The sequence below is a fragment of the Centroberyx gerrardi genome, chromosome 15 (genome assembly GCF_048128805.1).
Source record: "Centroberyx gerrardi isolate f3 chromosome 15, fCenGer3.hap1.cur.20231027, whole genome shotgun sequence".
NCBI lineage: Eukaryota > Metazoa > Chordata > Actinopteri > Beryciformes > Berycidae > Centroberyx > Centroberyx gerrardi.
This window is the reverse complement of record NC_136011.1, coordinates 26,163,849-26,179,134: the sequence shown is the minus strand read 5'-3', so window position 1 is coordinate 26,179,134 and position 15,286 is coordinate 26,163,849. Positions and strand designations below refer to the sequence as shown.

Below are 15,286 nucleotides of genomic sequence, written 5' to 3'. Positions count from 1 at the left end.
GAGAAAGAGAGAGTAGGAGAGGAAGGATGGGGTTGATAGAGAGACACACACAAAGAAGCAGAGAGAGAGAGAGGGGGCGATAGAAAGAGAGGGATATCACAGAAGGAAAGAGAGTGGTAAACAGAGAGAGGAGAGTCAAGGAAAGAGAGGAAAGTGGGGGAGAGAGAGTGTAGGACGGAGTTGATAAAAAGACAAAGAAAACAGAGAAAGAGCGCGAGAGAGAAAGCGTGTGAGACGGGGGAGTGAGAGATGGGGAGAGAGGGTAAGAGAAAGAGGGAGAGAGAGTGGGATGCGGTTGACAGAGAGACAAAGGGGCAAAGAGAGTGGCGGATGGGAGAGAGTGGGAGAGAGAGGGAGAGAAAGAGGTAGAGAGAGGGGGATGGAAGGAGAGAGGGAGAGAGAGAGGGAGAAAGAGATAGAGAGAGGGAGATGGAAGTGAAGAGAGAGGGAAAGTGTAGGACAGAGTGAGGAAAAGAGACACAGAGAAGTAGAGAGAGAAAGAGTGGGAGGGAGAGAGATAGAGGGATAGACAGAGTGGAGAAAGATGGAAAAAGAGGAGATACAGAGTGAGACAAAGGGAGAGAGAGAGAGAGAGAGAGAGAGAGAGAGAGAGAGAGAGGTAGAGAGAGGGGTGGGGTGGGGGAGAGAGAGGGTGGGATAGAGAGACAAAAGGAGAGAGAGAGAGAGAGAGAGAGAGAGGGAGAAAGAGGGTGGGAGATAGAGAGCCAGAGTAAGAAAGACAGGGGGAGAGAGAGTGGAAGAGATAGAGAGAAAGAGAGAGAGTAGAGGAGGAGAGAAAGAGGGAGAGAAAGTGAGAGAAATAGTTGGGGAGAGAGTGTAGGATGGAGTTGACAGAGAGACAGACAGAAGAAGAGAAAGAGAGAGAATGTGGCACAGGTTGGGGTTGACAGAGACACACACACACAGACAAGGAGAGAGAGAGAGAGAGAGAGAGAGAGGGAGATGGAAGTGAAGAGAGAGGGAAAGTGTAGGACAGAGTGAGGAAAAGAGACACAGAGAAGTAGAAAGAGAAAGAGTGGGAGGGAGAGAGATAGATGGATAGACAGAGTGGATAAAGATGGAAAAAGAGGAGATACAGAGTAAGACAAAGGGAGAGAGAGAGACAGAGAGAGAGAGAGAGAGAGAGAGAGAGAGAGAGAAAGGGGGGGTGGGGTGGGGGAGAGAGAGGGTGGGATAGAGAGACAAAAGGAGAGAGAGAGAGAGAGAGAGGGAGAAAGAGGGTGGGAGATAGAGAGCCAGAGTAAGAAAGACAGGGGGAGAGAGAGTGGAAGAGATAGAGAGAAAGAGAGAGAGTAGAGGAGGAGAGAAAGAGGGAGAGAGAAAGAGGGAGAGAAAGTGAGAGAAATAGTTGGGGAGAGAGTGTAGGGTGGAGTTGACAGAAGAAGAGAAAGAGAGAGAATGCGGCACAGGTTGGGGTTGACAGAGACACACACACAGAGACAAGGAGAGAGAGAGAGAGAGAGAGAGAGAGAGAGAGAGAGAGAGAGAGAGAAAAGGGACGCTGTCAGCACCTATTTCCCCTCAGAGAGTGACAAGAGTTCAGAGCGCAGACACTGGGCAGCGCTCTGTCTTCTCCTTCAGCCCAAACATCATCCATCCAACTGACATGCCCAAAACACCCAGAACAAAGCCAGTCCGCCCGCCAAGCCACCAAAACAAACTCTCATTGTTGCATCCTGACCTGCTGTAGCCCTTCTTGCTCCGCTGACGACCTGCAGTCCGCTGGCCACATAAATTATTCACGTAGCGCTTTTCAACACCGAGTTAGAGCGATTTTTAAAGGTGCTACGTGTGGCGTTTTAACATCAATAAATCATCGGCACATTGATTTTGAGACATTCGTATGATTACCGTTAACAAACAAGACCATCGCCTAGAGGATTGTCAGCCTCTCTCAGCCTCTACTCTGCATCCTCCGTCGTTCCTCCACCTGGTGGATCTGGAGGGAAATCTGCTGGATCGCTTTATGGCACAAACCAGGAAGAGGTTCTGGTTCTTCCAGAGCAAAACGGAGCTAAAATGGGGTAGCAACAGGGTTTATGGGAAATGTGGTCTTAATTTGGAGTAACACTAACAATACCACTGGAGTGAGATAGAGGCTACCATGGTCTCATTTGTTTACGGTAATATCACAATTAATTTCACGATTGATATATTGATATATAATGATATATTGATGTTTAATAATACTACAGAATAGCACCTTTGACTTTTAAATATCTATCTATCTATCTATCTATCTATCTATCTATCTGTCTATCTATGACTGTTATTTTGTCAATTTAAATGACTGACACATAACAGCAGCCACTTTAGAAGAGTGCTGGAGAAAAAAACCCCTCTATAAACATCCATTTGACTTTGTGTCATTGTGGTTAAGATCTTTGCTATCCTCTAAGGGAATGGGGGAGATGCAGAAAAGACCTCGACCTATGAGAAACTTGCTGTAGTAAACTATTATGTTGCCATGGCAAATAGACCAGCATGCAATGCAGCAGACCAATCAGAGATGCAGGGTTCCTACACATTCTCCATGCCAAAATTCCATACTTTTTCCAGACCTCAGTGTCTTGCCTGGATTTCCGTTTTTTAAATTGGATTGAATTGCTTTAACACACTTCTCACCGTGTGAAAAGACAGTGGATGTGCAGCTACATAGAATGTGTAGTCTTGTGTATCGGGGCTGACAGTGTTTTCCCACATTTTTCCATCATTTCTGTGCATACTGGGTAATGCAGTTGGGCAACACTCCTATAGTAGCAACAGGCAACAAAGTGAGACACAGGGTTAAAAATCTATCCAACTGTTTCCTGACAACAAGAAATTAAAGCAACAATGCTGAGGCAACTACTTGGCCAGAGTTGCCCCATCAGAATGGCCAAACTGCCCTGTGTGTCATTGTAACGTGTCCAAAATTTCAGTGGGGCAAGCACATTATTTACAATTAGGGTTTGGAGGATTACTTTTAAATTGTACTCTATTACAGACCTGCAAAAAAGGGAAATTAGACTCGAGCTAGAGCTATTTTTGGATTACTTCAAATTAATACAATTTGAAGTTACTGCAATAAGCACAAAAATGAAAGTGTTCTAGGGAAAGCTGGCAAAATGGATGGATGGCCGTGCATTTGGTTATGGGACAGCACTGAAAGGGGTCAAAGGTCAGGGGTGATGTTGGAGGCCATATTGGAAGAAGTCATACAAGAGATGTGGGCAACCATGTGCCATGGAGGGCCAGGAGCCTGCAGGTTTCCATTCCAACCAAACACACCAGCTGATTAACACACCTTCAGCCAGAGAGAGGGGGGGGGGTATAGACTGTAGTGTTTGGTTGGAGTGAAATCCTGCATACTCTTGGGTTTCTTTGGCTCATGGTTTCCCACCAATATTCAAGGAGGAACTAGATATTATTAGCAAGCACTACATAGTACATTCTGCATCTACTGGGTACTGCAACTATTCTCCTCCTCTACTGAAATAGACACTGTAGCCCATTCTTTCCTAAATGCTGTGGATGGAGCTGAATAGGAGTCTCTATAACACTCAGCTCTAACCTTTCAAACTACTGCTTTCCAGACCGTTCTAATCCTAAAAATAGATGAAAATTTTTATTTTTGGAACACTACCTTTCAGAGGTGGAACAACAGTGCAGCACTAATGCAGGGAACATATAGGAACATGTGGAACCGCTACAATGGCCACATGTGTGTATGGAAATGTGCAAAACTATGACATATGGGATATGAATGAATGGATGTTGTTGGGGGATGTTTTCAGGTAACCTGGATCCAGGCTCATGGATTGCTTATTTTGTTTTCATTCATGTTCACCGATTGGTCATGTGGCCATTTGAATTTTGCGATTTGTGGAACTGGCTGCTTTCCTGAATTTATCATTCACATGTCAAAAAACAGTGAAACGGGAAAGGGCTTCCAAAGTGGCACAGGATATAATCAAAATAAAGGGACTGGAAGCACCATCAAAATATTCATTAAAGCTTCAAAAGTGCATAAATTAACAACAGTGCATAATTGCCTGAGGAAGAGCACTGCGGTCGATGTTTACAGCCTATATGTTCACCTGTTCATTATGCGCTGTTGTTCATTTATGCGCTTTTGAAGCTTTAATAAATATTTTGATGTTGCACAAGTAAGGTGCTTCCAATCCCTTTATTTTGATTATGTCCTGAATTCATCATCACTTGGACAAATGATCCATCAAACCTCCTCGCCGAGATTGTTCCTAACCAATCACAGTAGCAAGGAGGTGTTTTAATCACACGGACACATAAAGGCTAATAGCATGAAGTCTGCCTCCTCACAGGGACCCACTCAGCTCCCATTCCATGAAATTCAAATGTTCAGTGGTTGTTAATGAGGAATATGAGTGAAAAAACAGATATTCATGTGGCTGGATCCAGACTAGTTTCCAGGGAGGATGGGTAGATTTTAGGGATGAGCAGGGACACATAGGGATTAAAAAAAGTTTAAAGGGGAATTTCATCTTTTATTTTCTCTGTTACTTAATGTGTTTTGAGTTTCATTTTAGTGTTATCTTACTGAGTTGCCCTTCTGAAACCCCCCCCCAGATATTTTCCTAAAATGTACCAATATTTTCTTCTGTTTTTTATGAGTTTTGAATTATAAATTACAAGGACAGAGAAAAATGCAAACCCATGACGCCTATGTATTATTTTTTTCAAAATTATAGAGGCTCAACAAGGGTTTAGGAAGTTGATGGCTCAGATTTTGCTATCTTGGGTTAAGCAATTCAATGATGATAGGATTGCATTTCCCTTGATCTTGTGACTTCTAACCCAAAACTGTTCAAAATATTAAACTTGTCTGTCTACTTTTGCGGAATAACATCCTAAAAAGTCAGTTTCAGTGGAATTCCCCTTTAGTCTCTAACAGGGTAACAGGGCCTCAGTCACATTCAACAAGCAACAGGCAGCAGTAATCTTCTCAGACAAAGTCCTTGGTGGGGAGAAGGGGGGTTGAGGAAGGAGGTAAAGTTTATTTTCGGAGTTCTCCTCCTCCTCCTCCTCCTCCACCATGCTGTTAGTCAGTCATTCCCACAGGTCATTGGACTAAGGGCGGGGGCAGAGAGGATGCTGGGTAGCAGGTACCTCCTAAATTTCCGAGCGGTATACCTTCGGAAGAGCCTCCTATTACTTAGACCCTTACTAGAGTGAAGGAGGGATGGGGTGGAGGAGTGGAGGGGCAGGGAGAGATAGAGGAGGAAGGAGGTTAACACAGGAGTTCAGCAGAGGAGGGAGGAGAGCCGTCCATGTTGATGCACAGTAAACACAAACAGTAAAGGGGAGGCACACTTTAGAGAAGGATGGAAGGGACTGAACAGGGATGTAGTGGAGCAAAACACATCTAAACTCACTTTACCCTCATGGATCTCTGTGATGTAAATTCATAGCACTCGTCATGGTAAAACAGCTTCAAACTGGTGTGAGTTATATGAGGATAGGCTCTTTTAATTAAAGCATAACTCCAGCCATTTCATATTGGTGGAGGTCATAGTTTACCCACCTGTTTACATCGCTGGGGTTGAAGCAAACTATGGCTTGTGCACCAGCAGGTACTCTCTCTCTCTCTCACACACACACACACACACACACTCACAGACATACATGCACACCTGAGGTGGGGACTCGAGTCACAATTTTAATGACTTGACTTGGGTTCCACTGACTTGGGACTTGACTTTGACTTGTACTTGTAAGGTTTCTAAAGTCTTGACTTGAGATCTTGTGTTTGTGTAAATGACTTAGATTGAAAGTGATGAGATTTGTTCCAGCAGACGACTGAATTTCAATTCTGTTTTCTGAATTTGTATGGAATGATTGAATTTATTGAAGTTGAAACTGATTATAGAAATCAAACTCATGATGCTCTTACCAGGTTTTTATCCTATTAAAACCATATTGCATTGAAAAGTCCTAGATATTTAGTTTTCTTTAAGATATTAAATTGATACTGGACTCTTGATTTGTTCTGACTTGACTTGCTGTTCTACATTTAGACTTGGGACTTGACATAAATGACTTGGACTTGGACTAACCCTAACCCACACACACACACACACACTCCCCTTCTCATGCCGTACACACACATAAACTCCCAGTTAAACCCCTGTTATCCCTCATTTCATGTTGCCTCTCATTACCAATATCCAGCTCACACACTCCCAGCATGATGCCTGCTGTAACACTTTGCGGTGCGTCTAATGTTTACTGCTGGTAGTGTTTACAAGTCTGCTTAGACGAAAACCACCGGCACTTTACTGCGGCACCTACCGCCGCCGAGAAAACCACTAATGACAGAGAGCGGCGTGTGTTCCTGTCGTGGAGGGAACATCCAATTATACAGAAAAATTAGTGTCGTAAACAGCGTAAAGTGTAAAGCCAGTCATAATTATGATTTCACAAGTGCAAATTGGTTAAGCCGCAGCAAAAGTTCCTAAGAAAGGAAAGCATAATTAAATACAGCGCTGTTAAAGAGTTTGAAGGATTTCTGAGGGATGAATGTAGCTGTGGATGCGCTGAGGCTTAATTAAATGTAGTTTTGTTTGGGGATGAGAAGCACATTTGTTTGTGTGTGTGTGACTGAGTGTACAAATTTGTTTCTGTATATGTGTGCGTGTGTGTGTGTGTGTGTGTGTGTGTGTGTGTAGCCGTCTTAAATCTAAATGCCTGAAAAGCTGCTGGCACAACATAAGTCTCCCAAATGTTGCCAAAGAAGCACTGTACTGTAAAAACAGTAACATTCTAGTATAATTAAACTCACAAATCTCTCTCTCTCCCTCTCTCTCTCTCTATAACTCGCCCCCTTTCTCTCTCTCTCCTTCACTCTTTTGCTCTCTTTCTCTCTCCTCTCCCTTTCCTGCTCTTTTTCTGCTTCTCTCTCTCTCCTAGACTTGTGTTTGATGAGTTATATAAATACCATCCCAATGGAAAAAGTGCGTCATGGTACAGACATGGTACAGACTCCTGTCTTTGCAGGCGCACGCACACACACACACGCACACGCACACGCACACGCACACGCACACACACGCACATGCACGCACACACACACACTCATCTTAACTCAGCAAAGACAGAAACGATTCGCTCTGCCCTGCCTGAGAGTCAAGTGCAGAGAGACAAAAAGTAGAGAAAGGAGGAAGAGACTGAGCTGGGCGAGATATTCAGAGATGGAGAGGGAAAGAAAGGGTGGAGAGTGAAGAAGGAATAGAAAAGTAAAGAATAGAAAAAGAAAGAGGGAAAGACAGTACGACGGCAAGAGGAAAGTTGATTTTGTACGGGTAAAATTATACTTGTCTTGTAGTATTTTAATTGTCTGATGTAGCCACACATCTGTCTGTCTCTATCTCTAATTCTCTTCATATCTCTCTCTTCCTCTCTGTCTCAAACCAACACTAGTACATATATCTTGGATACTTAAATTGTTGGTTCTTACACATTACTGTATAAGTCATCATACGCACATTATAATTCACATCATATCTGCATCAGAAAACGTCATAACGCACTATAATGCATCATGAATCTATAGTGTGAGCTGGTTATGAGGCTGTGATATGTTTACCACTGGGGACTATATATTTATGAAGTACGTATGAAGACTTATGACCAACAATTCAAGTCAATTGTTACCCAAATGGCAAATAAACTTTAACCTGAGACCCTTGTTTACGTATCAGAATACACCAACCTTGTTATTCCCTCCTGTCCTTCCACTGTAAACGCTGTTTTCTCTGAACTGCCCAGGATCGTCTTCCAGTGTTTTGCTGCTGGTGGCTAATTATCCATTTACATCCATTTACGTCCATTATCCATCAGTTTTGAATGTTTTTCGTTTGTCTAAACCTTTTTATCCCTGTTACAAGACGATTTTCATCTTACCAGGCCGTTCTGGTAAATAAGAGCTCATAACATTAATATTCATATGAGCCATTTGGTGGACATTTTTATCCATGTGTTCTCTTGTATAGGTGGCTCCAGAAGGGTGAATAGGGGGTTCACTCAATCGATCAGTCAGTCAACCAATCAATCCACCAAGTCACCAACCAACAAACCAAATAATCAAACAATCAATCTATCTATCAATCAATTAATCAATCTATCAGCCAACCGACCAGCCAACCAACCAATCAACAAATGTGCCCACAACCTTTTCATTGTAACCTCTGTTTCATACACCGACCATTCACAGCACAGACCTTATACTTCAAACTTCAAACAAAAGCTATATCCATTTTGGAAAAAAAACATTATAACCTTAAGTTTATATTTGATATAAAAGACCCAGTCTGTAAAATTGTAATTGTAAAAAGTACCACAATTATTAGTTTTCCTTTTCATACAAGCCAGCAATCAGGGTAGAGGTCACTTTTTGTAATGGTGGATTTCTGATATTGAAACAAAACATCAAGTATGTAATTTCATTATAAATGCATCACATGTGTGTGTGTGTAGGGGGGGGGGGGGGGGGGGGGTATTGAGAGTCGTACAAACCTGTAAGTAGTCTCTCCCTGTTCTTTCCTTCAAGGGTTAGTGGGATGAAGAGGAGGAGACAAAGGGAGAGAAATCAGTATTCAGTGGGTTAAAATAGCATTATAGACGTTTCCACTAATGGATATGGGAGGCGTCGAGCCAGAAGACAGTGAGAAGCAGGTAACTTCAGGTCAATTAAGTGGATTGTTTCAGAAAAGCACAAGTTTCCAAGCACATGCAAGCTATGGCCATGCACACTGAGGCTAGAATAAAGCGTTGGCTGGCAGTAAGGCATGGGAAGGAGAAAGGTGTTGGTTTGAGTTCTTATCTTATCAAAGTTGGCAAAATGTCCAGAGTACATTGTTACTGACAATAGGAAATTCCATAGCAACTGGTAACTTGAAAATACTGGACTATAATGATGCACAACAACCATTTTGACGTTGAATAGATGTTGAAACGACGGCCTGTGGGACCTACATATATTTCTGAAATCAGTTCAAAACAGTCTGCAAAGCTGTTTTAATAATAACAACAATACAATAACATACAATAACTTTACTGTGCCATAATATCATATTGTGAAAATTTTGTGTTTGTTTGTGCTGATGCTGAACTTGGATTTTCGCCGATAAACACTGACTATGTTTACATGCTAATAATATGATTATGGCCAGTAATAAGAGTAAGGCTTACTCTTACTCCGATGAAGATATTTACATGACTCGGCAATTCCTTTAAATCCCGTTTACATGCTACCTGTGGTTATTTGATTATTTGCAGAATTGTGGGTATAGTTTCTAAATCCGTCCCACCACTTTATACTTTATACTATTGTCCCGCCATCAGTAAATTCGACCACAACAAGCGACAACTACGCTGTTCTCCCATTTCATATCTGTTGCTGCCATTTTTATCGGCCTATTCCAGTTGCAAAATGCCGTACTCTCTGCCACTGCGCAACACGTGACGTTCATTGATATGCGTGACGTGTGATGTCCTACGTATGAAACTTGGTCAGATTGAAAGAAATGCGATTACGGTGTATTCATAGTATTCTGTTACATCCCCACCACACGGCCATCTTGGTAGGAATAACAGGTGATTGTAATAAATTAACAGGTGATTACAATCAAATGACAAACACAGCCAATAAGCTGTGTGCATTGTAAAGCTCCATATTGGCAGGAAATGCATGTGACATCATGGGAACACTATGAATAAATGCCTTTATAATGCAACTAAAATCGCAGCACTCCACATATCTTACTGCGATTACTCCAACTATGAGCATAATCGCATTAACATTATCAGAGTCTAGTGTTTACATGGCTCCACCTTACTCGCACTACTGCCTTAATCGCATCATAACTAGATTATTGGTGTGCATGTAAACAAAAAACAAAAAATCATGTGTCATATGTGTAACTATGTTTAATCTGTGTGCTAATCTCTTGAATGGAATTGCCTAAGGATGCAAAATGAATTTCAGTGTAAACTGACAATAAAGTTGTATCGTATCGTATCAACAAGACCTCAACAATTTGCATCACTGTGCCCTTCAGCAAGGCACTAAACTACTCTAACTGCTCAGGTGAAGCTGCTCAGTGTCCAACAGCAGCAGTAGACTGTGAATGTGTGAAACTGTATGAATGTGAAGAAGGCGTTGCTGATAAAGAGCATGCATGCTAAGAAATACTTCCCTGGTTGGAAAAAAAAAGCAATACGGTTATAAAAGAATGGTTACAAAGCTGTGATACATGGTGGAAAAAGGAAAAAAGTTGAAGCTACACCAACGAGGACGTGCAGACGCCAGTGGAGGAAGAGAGGCGAGGAGAAGGGCTGAGCAGCAGCGGCCATGTTTGTAAGTCTGTAAGTTGTTACCTACTTGGCGGGGCTGCAGGTATGCAACGCCTTCAAATGAGGCTTCCAGGTAGCAATGGAAACCGAGTTCTCATCAGCAGCATAACTACGCCAGACACACTACGTGCAGAGTCGACAGAATAAATAAAATAAAATGATGAAAAATTTAAAAAAAAAAAGGAATGGGGTAGTGTAGGGGGGAACAAAAACAAAAACAAGGCGAGGGAGGAATGTAAATGTTGGGAAGTGAAAGAGGGAAGGTGAGGGAGGAAAAAAAAGAAAAAGCTGATTAGTATTTCAGGTGGTGTTGGTGCATCGTGGGTGGAGGGAGGGAGGAGGGGTGGAAGGATGGGGTGGCGGTAGGTGGTGGGTGGTGGGTGGTGTTGGGAGGGGTGGGGGGGTGGGGGGGATACATGCCTGAGGGGGGGGAGGGCGCTTTGGTAGTGGTGCCATGTGGCTCTGAGGTAGGGACGGGCGCCGTCGGTGGAGTACAGACGCCAAGCCGCCTGGGTGGGGGAGGGAGCAGAGATGGACAGGACACACATTTACAAATACACACACACACACACACACACACACACACACACACACGACACAGACGCAGAAGGGCAATGGCACAAACATGGTGAGGAAAAAGGGATTGTGTATTTATTAGGGATGGGACGATATATCGAAATTCAATATATCGCAATACAAAGATGTGACGATATGTATCGTGGGGCAGAAAAATGAATCAAGATATTGGCTATTCTGCTGTAGTAATCACAAATGGGACGGCTTGACCATCACAATTTCACAAAAAGCCAATGCCATTGCTAGAAAGTTTGTGGCTCAGAAATAAACATAATTCTGTCATACTTTCCACATCATATCGTGGTTGTATTGTGAACCCCATATCGCGCATTGAATCGTATCGTGATATAAGCATATCGTCCCATCCCTAGTGTTTATATATGAACATGTAACATAGAAGGCTCTCAGATGATGTAACACACGCTCTGGCGGCCATATTGGAGGTCCTCGGCTCTTGGGAAACAGCTGAATGCATCTCTAAACATACAACTTGTCCATGTGAACAGAACTGATGACACATTTATTTCTGCACTGTTTTTGACTGAGAAGTGATAATTTTGCCTACATCTGATCTAATTTTGTGTTCAGATAATGTCAGCTTGTTAGCCAGCTAACCATAGTATCTGGTCAGCTAGCCATCACTGTCTTGTAAACACATCTGATTAGCACAACAGCTAACGTATCTAGTAGAAGCTAGCATTTGTAGTGCATAGAAATTACATGTTAACATTAACATTGGTTGCTTTGCTAAATTAGCCTGTCAGCTAGCTAGCTAACAGTTTGTTCAGGTTAACTGAGCTGACTCTTCTCAAGCTACAACTTGTGTGTTTTGGAGTAGAGACTAGGGCTAAAGACAAGACAGTTTACTGTGTCACAGTAACCTACATTTGGAAACAACATCATTTTATTTATAGCATTACTGAAATGACCTACACCCACACCACACAGGTAGCCTATCTCGCTATTTCTAGCCTGGTTGCTGACTGGCTGATTTGCCACAGTCAGTTCTCCACTGAACCTCCATGATGGTGCCAGGCGTGGTTGCAAAACACACATTCTGTACAGACAGGGTAGGAAAGTAACTGCTGGTACATTGTGTCTGACAGTTGGATTTGGAAGTCCATCCTAATACTGTCTGTTGGTAAAAAAGTTAGAATTTTTTCAGCTGGTGAATTTTGGAATTTACCAGTGACAGAAGTAGTTTCCTGCCCTGGATACAGACACACACACACACACACACACACACACACACACACACACACACACACACACACAGTGTTTGAAGCATGCAGAGTGGTGTTGGATGGGGGAGTGGAGTGACGGAGAGCATAGTAATGTCGTCCACATATTTAACACATCAAGGCTGCATCCAAGTTTCCTTCTACCTGCTGAGGAAAATGTTATAAAGTTGGCAGATTAAAGACAGAGACCAGGTGCTTCATACAAAAGGCAATGAAACAGAAAAAAAAAATCAACACACACTGGATTAATTACTCCCATAGTGTTGTATTCAGAAACATTTGGGCCCCAACTGCTCTTTGTCAAGCATAAAAACTGATAAGCAATGATAAAAGGAAGGACAGACTGTCCACTAAACAGCCGGACAAAAAGATCATTAAAATTCATTCATTATTCATTTATAGGGATATCAATCAGGATAATTTCCATAAACTCTGGGAGTTTTTTATGGTTGTGTAAAACTGAAGACAAGCTGTGAAACTTCCCTAACCCCTCGATTCTACTTTGTGCACTGAATGTTTTTAATTTATTTCAACAGAGAGAATCCATTACCGCAGGATCATTATGTTGCAGATGCATTGTGTTGCGTTGCAAGCATTGTATGCTTTGGATTTATTACACTAATGTACTGACTGTGCATGTGTAAACTAAACAGAAAGTCATTTTACCCCATTGTTTGCCTGTTCTCTGATATTTTCATGATAAACATTAAACATAAATATTTAATCAGAGAGTAAATGTTGCTCTGAAAATGTATGTTGTGATGCTACAATCGATAACAATGCCTGGTTAGTTTCATCACAATATATTTGAGCCACAGGATCTTTGTGTGGACTGATAAGAGTTAGCAGGAGCATAAATGCATTATGGATCAAGTTGCAGCTTTAGTTGACCGACAGTAAGTGAAATTGCATTTGCTAATAATTCTCAGCATGCATTTAAACAAACTTGAAGTACCAGATGGGTGGGATTCACCCTATATGACAGTACAATGAGTACCAGAAACATTAGAAAAACACAGGAAAGTATTTGAATATCAATTTAGTTTACTTTTCTGTGAGTGACAACTTACCTGACACTATCTGGATTGGCTTCATGCAGTAAGCCCCACCCATCTGGTGCTCCAAATGGTTTAAAACAAACATTATTATTTCAAAGTAGGACTTGGCCCCGCTTTTCTACATTTATCTAATGTGTTTTAGACGTAGAAAGTAAGGAATGTATGATATTTAATGAATGTCGGCAGGCTGTTCAGTGAGCAGAATGTCGTCTTCAGTCTCCAGCACAGCGCTGATTATGAAGACAAGCAGAAAATACAAAGCAGAGAAGAAGAAGAGACAAAAAATGAAAGAATTATATGAGCTTTATATGATGGAAAATCTCTAAAAATAGGAGGAGGATCATAAACTGGACTTGAAGTGAAACACACACACACACACACACACACACACACACAGAAAGAGCTACAGATACACTCAGACACACGCAAACAGACACACACACACACACACACACACAGAGGAAAACAGAGACACGTGTACACAGACCCAGAAAGACACACACACAAACACACACACACACACACACACACACACACACACGCAGCAGATATTTATGGCGCATTAGAGAGTAATGCTGCTGGTCTTGTCTATTAGAATGAGCGACGGTGTGGAGGGGCGTCTGCCCAGGGAAACATCGCCATGGAAACGGCTCGTAAATCCCAGCAGTGCGTGTTGCTGTTGGACCTGAGAGAGGACAGCGAGTCTCACACACCGTTAGTCATCATCAGCTGCACACAGTGACGGTCCAGGGATGGGCAAAACACACACACACACAGTACACACGTGCACACACACACACACACACACACACACACATAGAAACAATAGAAATATAGACACACACACTTTAATAGGGAGGGAGATGGACAAAAACACACATAGAAACAGACAAACACTCTGATAAGGGGAATAATGGTCAAAAACACACACACACAGCACACACACACACACACACACACACACACATTCATTGACATGGGTAAAAAGTGTCAAAATACATACTGAGTGGACACACACACACACTCACACACACAAAGTTTAGCACATAAAAGAAGAGAAGGTTGATAGTATTCATGGAGGTCCTCAGCTGCTGCAAAAAGAGATGAGGTGTGTGAGGTGTGTGTGTGTGTGTGTGTGTGTGTGTCTACCTGGATGAGGCTGGCAGCTGGGTTCCTCCTCTTCTCAAAGTGCTTCTGTCTATGCTGCTCCTGCACCTTCAGGGCAAAACCTGACCCGAGGATGCCCTACACACACACACACACAAACACAAACACACACACACACACACACACACACAAACACACACAAATCCTCCAAGGTCAGAATAATTTTTGGTCCTTACTTATATTAGCATCAAGGCATAAATATAGTCAGTGGCAGTTATAGAGTAACGTGTAAGTTATAATGTGTGTGTAAGTGTGTGTGTGTGTGAGTGTGTGTGTGTGTGTGTGTGAGAGACTCACAGCTGGCAGGGCGAAGAAGGAGATCCCCAGCAGAGCGAAGCCGGCTGACAGCAAACGGCCCGTCCAAGTCTGGGGGGTCTTGTCGCCGTAGCCGATGGTTGTTAGGGTGATCTGGAGGTCAAAGGTCAACACCCAGGAAGTCAGGGGTTTACAGGTTAGGCAACACATGCGCCTGTTATATTCCTACCAAGATGGCCGTGTGGTGATGTAACAGAATACTATGAATATATAATTTGTCTCTTCCGTCCCTGTAGTACTTGGACCCACAGAGAATATTGACTCCAGAGTCAGCTGACGGTTGAAACAGCGAGCTCCGAGTCCAAACTGTTTGTCGAAATATCTCCAAAAAAGCCGTTTGTGGCTCCACAGGGAGAATTGAGAGGAAACGGAAAACTACATGAATTAAAATTAGCTCTGCACACTTTCATTAATCAGGAAATCACAGACCTATTTTTTCTCTGCCGCAGCACAGACCGCTGGGGGGTGAAAGGTCGTTACTGGCGGAGTGATCTAGCTTTGGACGGTCAGGTCAGATGGTAAACAGTAGAGCTCGGT

General features: G+C 42.6%; 1 protein-coding gene across 1 annotated transcript in view; it reads right to left on the bottom strand.

The window, feature by feature from the left end:
- kcnq5a (potassium voltage-gated channel, KQT-like subfamily, member 5a) overlaps positions 1-15,286 on the bottom strand; it is a 115,840-nt gene that overhangs the window by 15,104 nt on the left and 85,450 nt on the right. Inside the window, exons 6-8 of the mRNA XM_071911883.2 lie at positions 14,732-14,842; positions 14,417-14,512; positions 10,813-10,901 (exon numbers count right to left, since the gene is read on the bottom strand). Coding sequence (XP_071767984.2) covers positions 10,813-10,901; positions 14,417-14,512; positions 14,732-14,842 — 296 coding nt within the window. The remainder of the gene's footprint in view (positions 1-10,812; positions 10,902-14,416; positions 14,513-14,731; positions 14,843-15,286) is intronic.